Consider the following 16,056-nt stretch of genomic DNA (forward strand, 5'->3'; position numbering starts at 1 on the left):
AGCGAAGAGGAGGGGGAAGAGGAGGAAGATACGAAAGGGTAGGTGAAGGAGGAGGGGAGGAGGAGGGAAGGAAGAGGGGAGGAGGAGGGGAGGAGGAGGTGAGGAGGAGGGAAGGAGGAGGGGAGGAGGAGTTGGAGAAGTAGAATTGGGCTTACTAAGTTTACTGTGAAAGCAACCAACCATAGGTACATGTCTTCAGTGACCCTCATAGAGGGACGTCGCTTAGGAACATCTCCAACTCTCATATCTTCAAATCCCGTCAACACGTTAGCTGTGTATATGTATTCACCTTGGTCTTGGGTCACGTGATGTACTCGTGCTCGGCAGCTATTTCCCTCCCGGAAGAGAGCTCAGAACTCATATATGACCGATCTATGGGTAATGCTGTGACCTTACACGCACACACACACACCCAACTCCCCGCCCACGTGAGTTGGAGTAACGACTCGCAGCGCAGCAATACTGAAATTATTTCATCCCTGGACGGGATTCAAATCCGGACCTCCGTAATGGCAACCCGTAACTCTACCACTGCGCCACGAGTCGTGTGTGTGTGTGCATCCACGTTTATGTATGTGTGTATGTGTGTGTGTGTATAAATGCATTTACGAGTATGCCTGTGTCTGTGAATGTATATACATTTACGTTCATGTGCGTGTATGTGTGTGCATCTCTATATGCGTGTATGTTTATATGTGCGTACATGTCTTTCTGTGCGTGATAGTGTGTGTATGTGTGTGTGTGTGTGTGTGTGTGTGTGTGTGTGTGTGTGTGTGTGTGTGTGTGTGTGTGTGTGTGTGTGTGTGTGTGTGCGAGTGTGTGTGTCAATATTTTCAACAATCGTGTCCTGTGACCCTTCTACCATCCTCACCCGTCCCCATTTTCTATAACGGATAAGCACCTCCCTATCCATTTTCTATGTGCAGTGAATACACCTCTACCCGTTTTCTATGCACACCAAAAAGGCTTCGACTCGTTTTCGATGAAAAACGAGTGGGTCTCTTATCGTTTTATATAAAGAGTTCAAGTGCTCGTTTTCTATGCTTAGAAAGTACCATCAAACACTTTTTGTGGAGTTAATACAACCCCTCTTCGTTTTCTATGACCCCGTTTTCTGTAAAGAATCTATACGCCCCAGTGCGTTTTCTATATGGAGTTAACGAGAGAAATAATTACGCCCCCCTTGTCCGTTTTCTGTGTGAGAGGTAAATAGATACGCTCTATCCGTTTTCTATGAGTGAGAAATAAGCCGGATGCGTCAATAGCAGGGAAAATTAGAAATCTTTTGAATTTCTAAAAGAAAAAAGTTGAGTGTGTGTGTGTGTATGTGTGTGTGTGTGTGTGTGTGTGTGTGTGTGTGTGTGTGTGTGTGTGTGTGTGTGGAGCATTCATGATCTTGCACTCACGCGCACACATGCCTCCACCACAATTTGTATCACCACCATTTACACCATCACCACCACCATCACCACCACCATCACCACCACCACTATCACCACCACCACCATCACCACAACCACTACCACCATCAACACCATCATTCCATTACTTACACCACCATCACCACCACTATCATCACCACTATCACCAACACCACTATCACGACTACTTACACCACTACCATCCCTTCAACCACCACCACCACCACCACCACCACCACCACCACCACCACCACCACCACCACCACCACCACCACCACCACCACCACCACCACCACCACGCCTTCCACCATTATCATCACCACCTCTTACACCACTATCACCACCATTTACATCACTTACACCACTTTACCACCGTTCTCGTCAAATTGCTCGAGCAAATCCTGCAAGTAAAGATGAGCTCTTGTGAAGTAATGTTGGAGACGAAGAGAAGGAGGAGGAGGAGGAAGAGGAGGAAGAGGAAGGAGGAGGAAGAGGAGGAGGAGGAAGAGGAGAATGAGGAAGAGGAGGAAGAGGAGGAGGAAGGAGGAAGAGGAGGAGGAAGAGGAGGAGGAAGAGGAAGAGGAGGAAGAGGAGAAGGAGGAGGAAGAGGAGGAAGAGGAGGAAGAGGCGAGGACTGCGGCGAATGGACAAGTTACAAGTGCTCTCCCCCTCCCCCTCCCCCCTCAGGAGGAGGAGGGGGAAGAGGGAGAAGAGAGAGAGGAGGGAGAAGAGGGACAGGAAGAAGAGGAAGGGAAGAAGGAAAAGGGAAAAGTGGAGGAAAGGGAAGAAAGAGGAGGACGAAGAGGAGGACGAAGAGGAGGACGAAGAGGAGGAAGAAGATGAGGAAGAAGGGAGAAATGGGTATGTGTGTGTATGTGTGTGTATGTGTGTGTACGTATGTGTGTATGTTTGTGTATGTGTATGTATGTGTGTGTATGTGTATGTATGTGTGTGTATACGTCTGTGTATGTTTGTGTGTACGTGTGTGTGTTCGTGTGTGTTCGTGTGTGTGTGTGTGCGTGTGTGTGTGTGTATGTCTATGTATGTGTGCATGTGTGTGTGTGTGTTTGTGTGTCAGTGTACGTGTGTGTGTGTGTGTGTGTGTGTGTGTGTGTGTGTGTGTGTGTGTGTGTGTGTGTGTGTGTGTGTGTGTGTGTACGTCTGTGTATGTATGTGTGTGTATGTGTATGTATGCGTATGTGTATGTGTATGTGTACATGTCCATGCATTGTAAATCCTCAGGAGGGGTGTCTTTAGTGGGCTAAGGGGAGGGGGGGGAGGAAGTCTTTGGAGGCGGGGGAGGTGGGGGGTTAGGGGGTTAGGGGGAGGAAGAGGGTTAGGGGTGGGAAGTAAGCAAGGTCGAGTGTATTCATATGTAAATACAGAGAAAACCGGAGCTGAATACATATTGGAACATAAGCTGAAGTGTACTTGCTGCTGTTGTTGTTGTAGTTGTTGTTGTTGTTGTTGTTGTAGTCGTTGTTATTGTTGTTGTTGTTGTTGTTGTTGTTGTTGTTGTTGTTTTTTGTTGTTGTTGTTGTTGTTGTTGTTGCTGTTGTTGTTGTTGTTGTTGTTGTTGTTGTTAGGCTGTATTAACCAGCGCTTCTAACCGTGTGGGTTATCTCGCGGTACTGTTGCCTGTTATCTTGTATTCTATATTTTCGCTTAGTTCATGTTAATTGTATGAGGTTATATTGTAATGGACATCGAACTGCCTAGTGTAGGCCTTATGGTCTCTTGTGGTATCTTTATTCTAACGTACTTATGCTTTTATAGAATTATGTGTTGGGGGAAGGAAAAGGAGGAGGAGGAGGAGGAGGAGGAGGAGGAGGAGGAGGAGGAGGAGGAAGAGAAGGAGGCTTTCTAGAAAGGGGGAATCCAGCCCTAGCTAACTAGGTTCTAGGACGCTGCTAGCCACAGCTAGTTTTGATAATATCTGCCTAATAACCTTTTATCTGAATGAAGTATTTTTGGATTTAGCCAGAATAAAATTCAAGATTGCGTCAGAGATTGTGTGCCACCGAAGACAAATCTTCTTTTCCTTCATCTCTTCTCTTCTACTATCCTCCTCTTCTTTTTTTGCTTCCTCCTCTTTTTTCTTTCGTCCTCCTCTTCCTCTTCCTACTCTTTCTCCTCCTCATCCTCCTCATCCTCATATTTCTCCTCTTCGTTCATCACTTTATCCACTTTCTCTTCCGCATTCTTCTTCTCTTGCTCTTCTTCCTCGTCCTCTTTCCTCCGTTTTCCTCCCCATCCTCTTTTTATTCCCTCAACTCCTCTTCCTCTTTCTCCTCCTCCTTCTCTTCCTCTTCCTCCTCTTCCTCTTTCTATTCCTCTTCTTCCTCGTCATCTTTTCCCCATTTTTCTCCCCTTCTTCTTCCTATTCTTATTCCCTCAACTCCTCTTCCTCTTCCTCGTCCTCCTCCTTATCCTCATCTTCCTTCTCGCCCTTCTCTTCCTCTTCCTCCTCTTCCTCCTTCTCTTCCTCTTCTTCCTCGTCCTCTTTCCCCCATTTTCCTTCCTTTCTTCTTCCTCTTTCTATTCCCTCAACCCCTCTTCCTCTTCCTCGTCCTCCTCCTCCTTATCTTCCTCGTCCTCCTCCTCCTTATCTTCCTTTTCCTCCTCTTCCTCCTTCAGTTTCTCTTCTTCCTCGTCCTCTTTCCCCCATTTTCCTCCCTTTCTTCTTCCTCTTCTTATTCCCTCAACCCCTCTTCCTCTTCCTCCTCCTCCTCCTCATCTTCCTCTTCCTCCTCGTCCTTCTCTTCCTCTTCCTCCTCTTCCTCCTTCTATTCCTCTTCTTCCTCGTCCTCTTTCTATTCCTCTTCTTCCCCCGTGATAATGAAGCCACGAAGAGATTTCGCGTATCACTTCATTCTGTCCCGAAATTCTTCGCCAGTGAAGCTCTCAACCTCTTCAATGCGGTGACGCACACTCGAGTCTTTCTTCTGGTCAAAAACAGACGATTCCATTCATCTAAGGGGTCGGACCCCCTGATGAACGAGCTCCCGTTGGGTCGAGACCTTCCTGAAGGTCCCTGAGTTGCATTTAAATCGTCCGGTTTAGCCTGAATAAAGACTTGAAATGAGCGTCTCCGAATTGAAGTGCTATCTTTATGGGAACTTGTTCAATGTCCAAGCAATTGGTCTGATGAGAGATGTGTGTGTTTGGACGTGTAAAACACACACACACACGCACACAAACATACACGGAAACGCGCAAAGACACACAAACACACACACACACACACACACACACACACACACACACACACACACACACACACACACACACACACACACACACACACACACACACACATATATATATGTAATGTATATATGTACAATACATGAACAGCTCTAAGAAAAATATAAAAAAAAATGGAAAAATGTTAAGACAAATTTACGAGAATAACTATGAAAAAGCTAGAAAAAATATAGAGGAAAATGTTGGGAAAATATAAGAAAGAAATATGAAAAAAATCTAGTTAAAAAAAAAAAAAAAAAAATCTGATGATGATGCCTTCGGAGGTTCTTGAAAGCATCCAAAAATGGGAGACTTGAAACCTCTAGCCGAAGCTGATTTCCCCTTTTACCGAAAACTGCTCGGTTCTTCTTCTTCAAGGAACTGCTTTCGTATTCATACGAACTAAGTTGTGCTTACGACTTAAAGCTTCTTGATTTATGCCTCCGAAATGCAAGACGTTATTTTTTTTCTCGTAGGAGTGTCTAAGTTTTTTTTTCACCTTTTTTTTCGTAGGTCTCCTTCCGCACCTTTCAGAGTTCACTTAAAAGTTGGGGTCTTCCACTCAACATGTCACCTGTGTTGGCATTAGAAAAATTACTTAAGAATTTTTTTTCGTAGGTCACCTTCCACATCTGTTCGAGTTAGTATATGTCGGTGTTATTGTTATTCATAGCCTTCTTTGCACGTAAATTATGGTATAATTTTTCTATAAGCAACTTTTTTTTTGATAGCCACGTCTAAGTACTTCATTTTTCTTCCGTAGTCCTCATCTGTTATCATGATATTCACGAGTTCCGAAAGCCTACCAAGAACCTTTAAATTCCAAGACAGAGTGGCTTGAAACACACAATATTTTTGTCATAACCATGCCTAAGTGCCTTATTTTTCATAGGTCGCCTTCCGCATCTATCACCATTATATCTTACATGGTTGCTTGCTCTCCCCACTCCCTCCTCCCGAAGAACCCTTTCCTTCTTCGTGCAAGACACTACCATATGTTCCCTAACAAATACATACACATTTTTTTCATAGTAAATTCTAGGTATTTTATTTGTTGGTTATTTTTCATAGGTCTCCCTCCGTCCACAAACGTAATTTATTTTTCTTTTTCAGTCATAACTAAAACTTAAGTCATTTACTTTTCATAGGTCTTCTTCCGCCCAACAAACACATACACATCTTTTTATTCATATGCGATCCTAAATCCTTTATTTCTTGTAGATCACCTTCAGCCCAACAAACACATGCACACATTTTTTCATTCATAACCAATCCTAATTCCTTTATTTCTCATAGGTCACCTTCCGCAAGCCTGTCATATATCTCCCAGTCCTTTCCCTTCGGGAGAACCTATTAGCTCCTCCTCTTCATCGTACTCACCTTCCTTCGGGAGACCTTTGCCATACCCTTTCCTCCTTTGGGAGAACTTATTAACTCTTCCCCTACGTCGTACTCACCCTCCTTCAGGAGAACCTACTAGCTCCTTCCCTTCATCGTACTTACCCTCAGCGGGAGACCTTTGCTCATACCCTTTCCTCCTTCGGAAGAACCTACTAACTCCTTCCCTTCATCGTACTCACCCTCCTTCGGGAAACCTTTGACCATACCCTTTCTTCCTTTGGGAGAACCTATATTAGTTCCTCTTCTTCATCGTACTCACCCTGAACGGGAGACCTTTGCTATTACCCTTTCCTCTTTCGGGAGAACCTACTAGCTCCTCCCCTTCATCGTACTCACCCTCAACGGGAGACCCTTGACCATGGCGATGGCGTAGGTGTCCTGGACGATGTGGTCTCCTGAGTAGGTGTCCTGAACGACGTGGTCCGTCACCGGCCTGAGGGTACAGCCGGGATCGTTGGCCCTCATGTAGTCGAGGACGGCCGTGTCCCCCACAAGGAGGTCCAGCTTCCCCGCGCTGAAGAAACAAAAGAAGTTGCGCATCAAGGGAAGGGAAGTTTTATAAAACGTAGAATAGGGAGGAGCAGTATGGTGGAAGACCGTTTAGTCTATGGGTTGTCCAGCTGAAAAAAAAAAAATCGGACAGGTGCTGAGAAAAAGGGAGAGAGAGATAAAGTGCTTGTCGAAGGACCTTTTAGTCCATGGATTGGGCAGTTGCGAAGTAAAAAAAAAAAAAAAAAAAAAAAAAAAAAAAACCTTTGCAGAAGTAAGGACTTTAAATATTTTATTCTGACTGATTTCGATTATCTGTGACCCTTCAGATAGTACAATTGTCCGGGGGCATAATCCAGAACAAATGCTCTTGTCTTATCTGAGGTGTACAGAAAATGAAAATGATTATGAATATCTGACAGGTTAAGAAAAACAAGACTCTTTGTCACTCTCTGTCAGGCTCACCTCTCCTTCAGAAAGAGAAAGAGAAAAAGAATTAGAAAGAGAGAGAGAGAGAGAGAGAGAGAGAGAGAGAGAGAGAGAGAGAGAGAGAGAGAGAGAGAGAGAGAGAGAGAGAGAGATAAAGAGAAAGAGAGTGAGAAAAGAGAAAGAGAATGAGATAAACAGAAAGAGAGAGAGAGAGAGAGAGAGAGAGAGAGAGAGAGAGAGAGAGAGAGAGAGAGAGAGAGAGAGAGAGAGAGAGAGAGAGGAGATAAAGAGAAAGAGAGTGAAAAAAACAGAGAGAGAGAGAGAGAGAGATAAACAGAAAGAGAGAGAGAGAGAGAGAGAGAGAGAGAGAGAGAGAGAGAGAGAGAGAGAGAGAGAGAGAGAGAGAGAGAGTGAGAGAGACAGAGAGAGGAAACGAGCCAGCAAAGGTGGAAGGCGAAGAAGAGGGGGGAGGCGGGGGGAAGGTATTAGGGGAGCTAGGAGGGTGAAGAGGGGGGGAAGGGGGAGAGGGGAACTAGGGCGAGCTGGGGGAAATGAAGAGGGGGAAAGGGGAAGGGGGGAAACTGGGAGGACGAAGAGAGCGACGGGGGGAAAGGGGGAAGGAGCAGGTGGGAGGGTAAGAGAGGAAAAAAGAGGGGAGAGGGGGAAGAGGGGGGAGAGGGGATAAGGAGGGGTGGAGGAAGGGGGAGGGGAGCTGGGAGGATGAAGAGAGGAAAAAGGGAAATAGGGGGGAGGGGAAAGAGTGAGGGGGGAGAGGAAGGAGGGAGGGGGAGGGGAAGGAGGGAGGGGGAGGGGGAGAGGGAGCTGGGAGGATGAAGAGAGGAAAAAGGGGAATGGGGGGAGGGGAAGGAGGGAGGGGGAAGAGGGAGAGGGGGGAGGGGGCTCAGAAACTTCACACTGGTGTTCTTGTCCCTCCTGCTCTTGGGCATTTCTCTAATTGGGTCTCCCGACTTGGAACTGGAGAAGAGACGAGAGGAAAGTGTCTGGAGAAAACGGGAGACATCAGAGACCTGGAGATCAAATTTGAGAAGACACAAAACACGGATGGGAGGTCTGGAGGAAGAGGAGGAGGAGGAAGGAGAGGAGGAGGAAGGAGAGGAGGAGGAAGGAGAGGAGGAGGAGGAGGAGGAGGAGGAAGGAGAGGAGGAGGAGGAGGAGGAAGGAGAGGAGGAGGAGGAGGAGGAAGGAGAGGAGGAGGAAGGAGAGGAGGAGGAGGAGGAGGAGGAGGAAGGAGAGGAGGAGGAGAAAGGAGAGGAGAAAGAGAAGGAAGAGGAGGAAAATAATAGGAGTAGAAGGACGAAAAAGAGTAGGAAGAGGTGGAGGAGGAGGAGGAGAAGGAGAGAAGGAGGAGGAGGAAAAAGAGAAGGAATAGGAGGAAAAATAACAGGAGTAGAAAGAGGAAAAAGAGTAGGAAGAGGTGGAGGAGAAGGAAGAGGAGGAGGAGGAGAAGAGGGAATGGGAAGAAGACGAGTACGAAGAAGAGGAGGAGAAGGAAGATGAATAGTAGTAGAAGTAGGAAGGGGAGGATGAGGAGGACGAAGAAGAGGAGGAGGAGGAAGATGAATAGTAGTAGAAGTAGGAGGAGGAGGACGAGGAGGAGGAGGAGGAGGAGGAGGAGGGGAGAAGGAGGAGGAATAGGAGAAGGAGAAGAAAGAGGAGTAAGACAAGGAGAGGAGGGGAAAGAAAAGGAATAGGACGAAGAAGAGGATTGGAGGAGTAGGAATAGGGGAAACAAGAGGAGGAGGAGTAGGAGGAGGACGGGAACAGGAGGAAGAAGAGGAGTATGAGGAGGAGTAGGAGGAAGAGGAATAGGAGGAGGAGGAGGAGGAGGAGGAGGAGGAGGGGAACAAGAGGAAGAGTAGGAGGAGAAGGAGGAGTGTGATAAGGAGAAACAGGAGGAGTGGAAACAGGAGGAGGAGGAGGAGGAGGAGGAGGAGGAGGAGGAGGAGGAGGAGGGGAAACATGAGGAGGAGTAAGAGTAGGGAAAACAGGAGGAGGAGGAGGAGGAGGAGGAGGAGGAGGAGGAGGAGGAGGAGGAGGAGGAGGAGGAGGAAGAGGAGGAGGTGTATATTGAAGATGTAATATGACGTAGTCACTCGGACTTTCCAAGGTGACGATCAGGACAAGTGGGAGTGTGAAGGAGGGTGAGGGTGAGGGTGAGGGGGACGGGGACGGGGAAGGGGAAGGGGGACGGGAAAGGGGAAGGGGAGCTTAGTCTGTGTCTCAAGATAAACCTTATGGAACACCTCCTCATTCTCCTCCTCCTCCTCCTCCTCCTACCTATTCCATCTCCTCCTCCTGCTTCTCCTCCTCCTCCTCCTCCTCCTCCTCCTATTCCATTTCCTCCTTCTGCTTCTCTTCCACCTCCTACCTCTTATCCTTCTCCTCCTCCTCTTCCATATTGTACACCTTCTCATCCTCCTCCTCCTCCTTCTATTCCACTTCCTCCTCCTCCTCTTCCTCCTCCTTCTCCTCCTCTTCCACCTCCTACCCCTCCTCCTCCTCCTCGTCCTCTTCCACCTCCTATCCCTCCTCCTCCTCTTCCACCTCTTTCTCCTTCCCTCTTCCTCCTTACTCTAAACCTCCTCCTTACCCTCAATCTCCTTCTCTTGCTCTTCTGCCTTCTCTTCTCTTTTCCTCCCCTTCCTCTTCCTCCTCCTTCTTACCCTCCACTTCCTCCTCCTCTGCCTTCTCTTCTTTTTCCTCCTCCTCCTCCTCCTCTCCTCTTCTTTTCCTCCCTTTAAATGACCCTTCTCTTTTCATGTCTTCTTAATCTCTTCCTCCTTCTTCTCCTCGTTCTTCTCCTCTTCCCCTCCTTAATCTTCCCGAGGCTCATTCTTCTCTTTTTCTCCTCCATTTCCTCCTTTCAGTACCTTCTGCTCCTCCTCCTCTTCTTCCTCCTCCTCCTCCTCCTCTTCTTCCTACTTCCTTTTTCTGCAACCCATTCTTCTTCGGTTTCTCCTCAAATTCCTTCTTTTAATTCCACGGCTAATCCCTCCTCTTACTTCTCCTCCTCCTCCTCCTCCTCCTTCCTTTCCGTGTAATATCTTAACTAACAACTTCTGAGCGTCTGTAATTAGTGTAGGCGAGGGAGGGAGGGAGAGGAGAAGAGGGAGGAAGAGGAGGGAGGGAGGGGAGGGAGAAGAGGGAGGGAGAGGAGGGAGGGAGAAGAGGGAGGGAAAGGAGGAAGGGAGAGGAGGGAGAGGAGAGGAATGAGGGAGAGGAGAAAGGGAGAGGAGTGAGGGAGAGGAGAGGAGAGAGGGAGGGAAGGAGGGAGGGAAGAGGAGCGAGGGAGTGAAGGGAGGGAGTGGAGGGAGGGAGGTAGGGAGGGAGGGAGGGATTAGGATCTCGTCGGGAATAACCAGCGCTTCTATCCATAGGAGGAGGAGGAGGAGGAGGAGGAGGAGGAGGAGAAGGAGGAGGAGGAGGAGGAGGAAGAGGAGGAGGAGGAGGAGGAGGGAGATAGTATAAGAAGGGATAGTACCAGACCGGAGGGCATAGTAGAAGTTCAGTGACCACCATTCCTTCTTTGATTGGAGATTAATTTCCAATCATAAACGAATGATGCGTGCCGCTGGTCCGTATGGGTGTCAAAGAAATCTTCTAGAATATTGACTACATAAAACATGTGCAGTCAGTATTCCATATGGAGTGAGAGGGAGGGAGGGAGGGAGGGAGGGACGGTGTGAGGCAGGGATGGATTGAGGAAAGGAGAGAGAAGGAGGGAGAGATAGGAAGGAGGTAGAGGAGGGAGGGAGAGTAGGGAGGAAGAGGAAAAGAAAGGAAGGAGGGAAGAAGGGAAAGACAGAGGGAGGGAGGTAGAGGGAGAGGGAAAGGGAGAGGGAAAGGGAGAGGGAGGGAGGGAGAAATAGGAGGGAGGGAAAGGATGGAGAGAGAGGAGGGAGAGACAGAAGGAGGGAGGAAGGTAGAGGTAGAGGGAGAGGGAGAGGGAGGGAGGGAGGGAGAGGGAGAGAGAGGGAGCGAGGGAGAGGGAGAGAGAGTAGGGAGAGACAGAAGGAGGGAGGGAGGTAGAGGTAGAGGGAGAGGGAGAGGGAGAGAGAGGGAGGGAGGGAGGTAGAGGAAGAGGGAGAGGGAAAGAGAAGGAGGGAGGGAGGGGAAGCGCAATGTCTACTGGAATGGAAGGGAAGAAAGGGAGGAGGGAGGGAGGGAGGGAGGGAGGGAGGGAGGGAGGGAGGAAGGGAAGGAACGTGGGGACCTTTTGTGGTGGAAAAGGAACACGGGGGGGGAAGTGAGGGGGGGTGTCACCCAGGAGAGACGGAGAGGGAAGGGGGAAGGGGGGAAGGGGGGATGGTCAGACTTTGAAAGATGAACCCTTGGTTCTGAGAAATGGGGCTGACGGCTGGGTGCTGGGGGCTGGGGGCTTGGTGGCTGGGGGCTTGGTGGCTGGGGGCTGTTGGCTGAATGTGGGTGAACCTGTGTCTTGAGGATGAGGATGAGGATGAGGATGAGGATGAAGATGAGGAGGATGAGGATGAGGCTGCGGATGAGGATGAGGATGAGGACGAGAATGAGGATGAGAATGAGGATGAGGATAAGGATGAGGATGAGGATGAGAATGAGGATGAAGACGAGGATGAGAATGAGGACGAGGATGAGGATGAGGATGAGGATGAGGATGAGGATGAGGACGAGTATGAGGATGAGGATGAGGATGAGGATGAGGACGAGGATGAGGATGAGGATGTGGATGTGGAGGAAGTGAAAAAGGGGAGTAGGAGGAGGAAAATGATGGATGAAGAAGAGAAGGAGGGGGTAGAGAGAAGGAGAAAGAGAAGAATGAAGAGGACAGAGGGAGAAAGAGGAAGAGGAAAGAGAAGAAAATGAAGAGGAAATCTGAGCAGAAAGAGGAGGAGGAAGGGAGAGAGGAAGAAGATGAATGGGAGGAAGTGGGCAGAGGGAGGAAGATGAAGAGGAGGAAGAGAAGGAAAAGGATGGAATAAAAAGTTGGGGGTAGAGAGAGGAGGAAGAGGAGGAGGAAGAAGAGGAGGAGGAAGAAGAGGAGGAGGAAGAAGAGGAGGAGGAAGAAGAGGAGGAGGAAGAGGAAGAGGAGTAGGGGGAATGGGGAAGAGAGAGGAAGAGGAAGAAAAGAAGGAAGAAGAACTGGAAAGAGAAAGGAAGAAAATGAAAGGTAGGAGGAGGAGAGGAGGAGGAGGAGAAGGAGGAGGAGGAGGAAGAGGAGGAGGAAGAGGAGGAGGAAGAGGAAGAGGGAGGGGAGGAGGAGGAAGAGGAAGAGGAGGAGGAGGAAGAGGAGGAGGAGGAAGAGGAGGGGAGAAGGAGGAGGAGGAGGAAGAGGAAGGAGAGGAGAAGGAGGAAGAGGAGGGGCGGAGGAGAAGGAGGAGGAAGAGGAAGAAGATGATGATGATGAGGAGGAAGGGGACAGAAGAAGAGGAAGAGAAGGAGGAAGAGGAGATGGGGTACTCACCAGTCCCTCTACATTCCACCTTCACAGTTAAAGGAAAGAAAAAATCTAAAACAATAATCTTGTTATAATTGCCTTTGGGATCTCGCAGCCAAGCCCTGTAGAAACACTGAAAATAGTCTCCAGCATATGTGTTGCCCAACTCTTGTGTGACCTTGTATAGATGACAAAACCTCGTTTCTATTAGAGATTACATGTGGAATCGGATTACACACTGCGGTGGGATTAGAACCCTAGTGTGATTGTATGCAGCAACTGTGTTAGAGATCGAGAGATATATAGAGAGAAAGAGAGAGAGAGAGAGAGAGAGAGAGAGAGAGAGAGAGAGAGAGAGAGAGAGAGAGAGAGAGAGAGAGAGAGAGAGACAGACAGACAGACAGAGAGATAGAGGCACAAAGAGATAGAGACATAGAGAGATAGAGACATATATAAATGTATAGTATATATATATATATATATATATATATATATATATAGAGAGAGAGAGAGAGAGAGAGGAGAGAGATAGAGAGACATAAAGATAGAGAGAGAGTGATATATATATATATATATATATATATATATATATATATATATAGAGAGAGAGAGAGAGTGTATATGTGTTTGTGTGTGTGTGTGTGTGTGTGTATGCTTGAAGATGTAAGTCAACGAAAGTCTCTATCGCACGCACATAAAACACACACACACACACACACACACACACACACACACACACACACACACACACACACACACACACACACACACACACACACACACACACACACTCTCTCTTCCAGGAGGGAAATAGCTGTCGATCACGAGTCTAACACGTGATCCAAAGACCAAGTGAATACACACACACACACACACACACACACACACACACACACACACACACACACACACACACACACACACACACAGACATACATACGCACACACATATGCTGAACTTAGGGTCGATTCTGTTCTTATCTTGACCGTAAACTCCTTAGTCTAATTACGTCTCGCCGTATCCTCTTACACATTCCGCCTCTTTAACCCATTTCCGCCCGTGATGTTCCACTTCGGGGGCGATTTTATTCATGGGAAAGGAAAGTTTACGTGTAAGTGGGTTGAGGGGGTGTCGCAAGAAGAGAAGGAGGAGGAGGAAGAAAGGAAGGAGGAGGAAGAAAGTGGGAGAAGAAGAAGGAAAAGTAGAAGGAAGAGGAAACAGGAGGAGGAGTACAAGAAGTAGGAGAAGGAGGAAGAGAAGAAAGAGAAGGAAAAGGAACAGGGAAAAGAAGAGAAGGAGGAAGAGGAAGAGAAGAAAAAGGAAAAGGAACAGGGGAAAGAAAAAGAGAAGGAAGAGGGGGAAGAGAAGGCGGAGGAGGAGAAAGAAGAGGAGGAAAAGGAGGAGGAGGAGGAGGAGGGGAAGTCTTTGGTGCTGTTGGCTTAAGGCTCGACCGGTACTTGTCCCTCATGTTATTTGTTGATGGACTTTCTCTCACCCTCCCTCACCCTCCCTCACCCTCCCTTACCCTCCCTTTCTTCTCCTTCCCCCCCTACCCCCACCACCTACCCTCCCTTCTTCACATCACCGTTTCTCACCTTCTCTCCCTCCCTCACCTCTCCTTCCACCAACAGGAGCAGAGACACCATCTTCATCGTCAAAATTTCCGTTTTGTCCTTTGGGGCATCTAGACTGATTTATTTAGGACCCGTATCCACTTTGTTCTTCATGAAAATGAAACCTTGGTACTCAAGAATATATATGTATGTATATTTTTATATATATATATATATATATATTAAATATAAATATATATATATATATATATATATATATATATATATATATATATATATATATATATATATATATATATATATATATATATATATATATATATATATATATATATATATATATATGAGTGGCAGGGTGGTGAGATAAACACGAGAATCGTTGAAGTTTTATTAACTGACGTTTCGCTCTTAACAAAGCTTCTTCAGAGTGTACAAACATGAAGAAGCTCTGTTAAGAGCGAAACGTCAGTTAATATAACTTAAACGATTCTCGGTGTTTATCTCACCACCCTGCCACTCACTTTGTCGTCTATTCCTCAATTGAAACGTGGTCGAGCCGAGGACTCGAACTCAGCTCGGACGTGACAAAGTGTCCTTGACTAAACTCATTACGCTATCAAGAGTTAAGGACACTTTGTCACGTCCGAGCTGAGTTCGAGTCCTCGGCTCGACCACGTTTCAATTTCAATTATGTACATCCACCGAGCTTCTCAGTCTCGAGTGTGATGGCACGGAATCAAAATTGAATTGTGGTTGAAAAGATGTTGATCTATTCACTGGGAACCATTTAGTATATGCATATACATACATATATGTATATATATATATATATATATATATATATATATATATGTATGTATCTATATACTGTATATACATATACGTATATCTTCCTGAAGACAATAGATGTTCATGGCTAAAGTGGAATTACTCTTAATTATCTTTACAATCTAATCCATACAGTTTGAGTTCTTATTCTTTTTCCAGAAAGACTTCAAGTACTTGGAACCAACGGAAAGAGACCCTGAGGCAGAAGCTTCCCCCTAAGACTGAACGGAGGTTGAGGGCCAAAGAAGTCTCCCAGTGGCCCTCGAGGTCATTCCAGAGACCAAGAGACTTCAAGAGACTCCAAGAGAGACGTACTTAGAGACTCATTGGCTCGGGTTGATTGGTCACTGTGGAAGGGGTTGATGGATTGTGATTGGTTACAGGGAAGGATTGGACTTATGTGATTGGTTATTGGGGTTGGGGTTGGTATGATATGATTGATTACTGGGGAATGGGTCGATGGTTTGTGATTGGTTACTGGGAAGGATTGGACACATGTGATTGGTCATTGGAGAGGGGTTGTTGGGGGTATGATTGATTACTGGGGAAGGGGTTGATGGGGTATGATTGGTTACTGGGGAAGGGGTTGATGGTTTGTGATTGGTTGCTGGGAAGAATTGGGACATGTGATTGGTTATTGGAGGAGTTGTTGGTTTACGATTGGTGAATGGGAGAGATTAGGAGACTTGTGTTTGGTCGCTGGCATAATCGGTTACTTGTGGAATTATATATATATATATATACATATATATATATATATGTATATATATATATATATATACATATATATATACATATGTATATATATACATATATATATATATATATATATATCTGTGTGTGTGTGTGTGGTATGAAAAAAGGTGGAAAAAGAGAGTCACGGGTTTCGTTCCGAGTTTATTCTTGACCGGTTTCGCTTGTAGCTTCAAGCGAAACGGTCAGGAATAAACTCGGAACGAGGCCCGTGACTCTCTTTTTCTACCTTTTTCAACTTGTCACAATGTCTCAACATATATATATATATATATATATATATATATATATATTATATATATATATATATATGTATATATATATATACTATATATATATATATTTATATTTATATATATATATATATATGCAGTGTAACCACATTACTGTAACCATAAAGGATTATTTATCAGGTGTCATAGAGAGGTATATTTTTGCCACTACACTGGCATTGAATTGGACAGTCTGCCTCTTTGGAAA

At 46.4% G+C, this 16,056-nt stretch overlaps 1 protein-coding gene across 1 annotated transcript in view; it reads right to left on the reverse strand.

Annotated features, from left to right (window-relative positions):
- Positions 1 to 6,280: 6,280 nt before the first annotated feature.
- LOC143022914 (glutamate receptor ionotropic, NMDA 3B-like) overlaps positions 6,281 to 16,056 on the reverse strand; it is a 135,578-nt gene continuing 125,802 nt past the window's right edge. The window contains exon 4 of the mRNA XM_076181316.1: positions 6,281 to 6,582. Within this exon, the coding sequence (XP_076037431.1) occupies positions 6,378 to 6,582 (205 nt within the window). The 3' untranslated portion in view covers positions 6,281 to 6,377. The remainder of the gene's footprint in view (positions 6,583 to 16,056) is intronic.

This window comes from Oratosquilla oratoria, unplaced genomic scaffold (assembly GCF_046742065.1).
Source record: "Oratosquilla oratoria isolate Oo_2021 unplaced genomic scaffold, ASM4674206v1 SCAFFOLD225, whole genome shotgun sequence".
Classification (NCBI taxonomy): Eukaryota; Metazoa; Arthropoda; class Malacostraca; order Stomatopoda; family Squillidae; genus Oratosquilla; species Oratosquilla oratoria.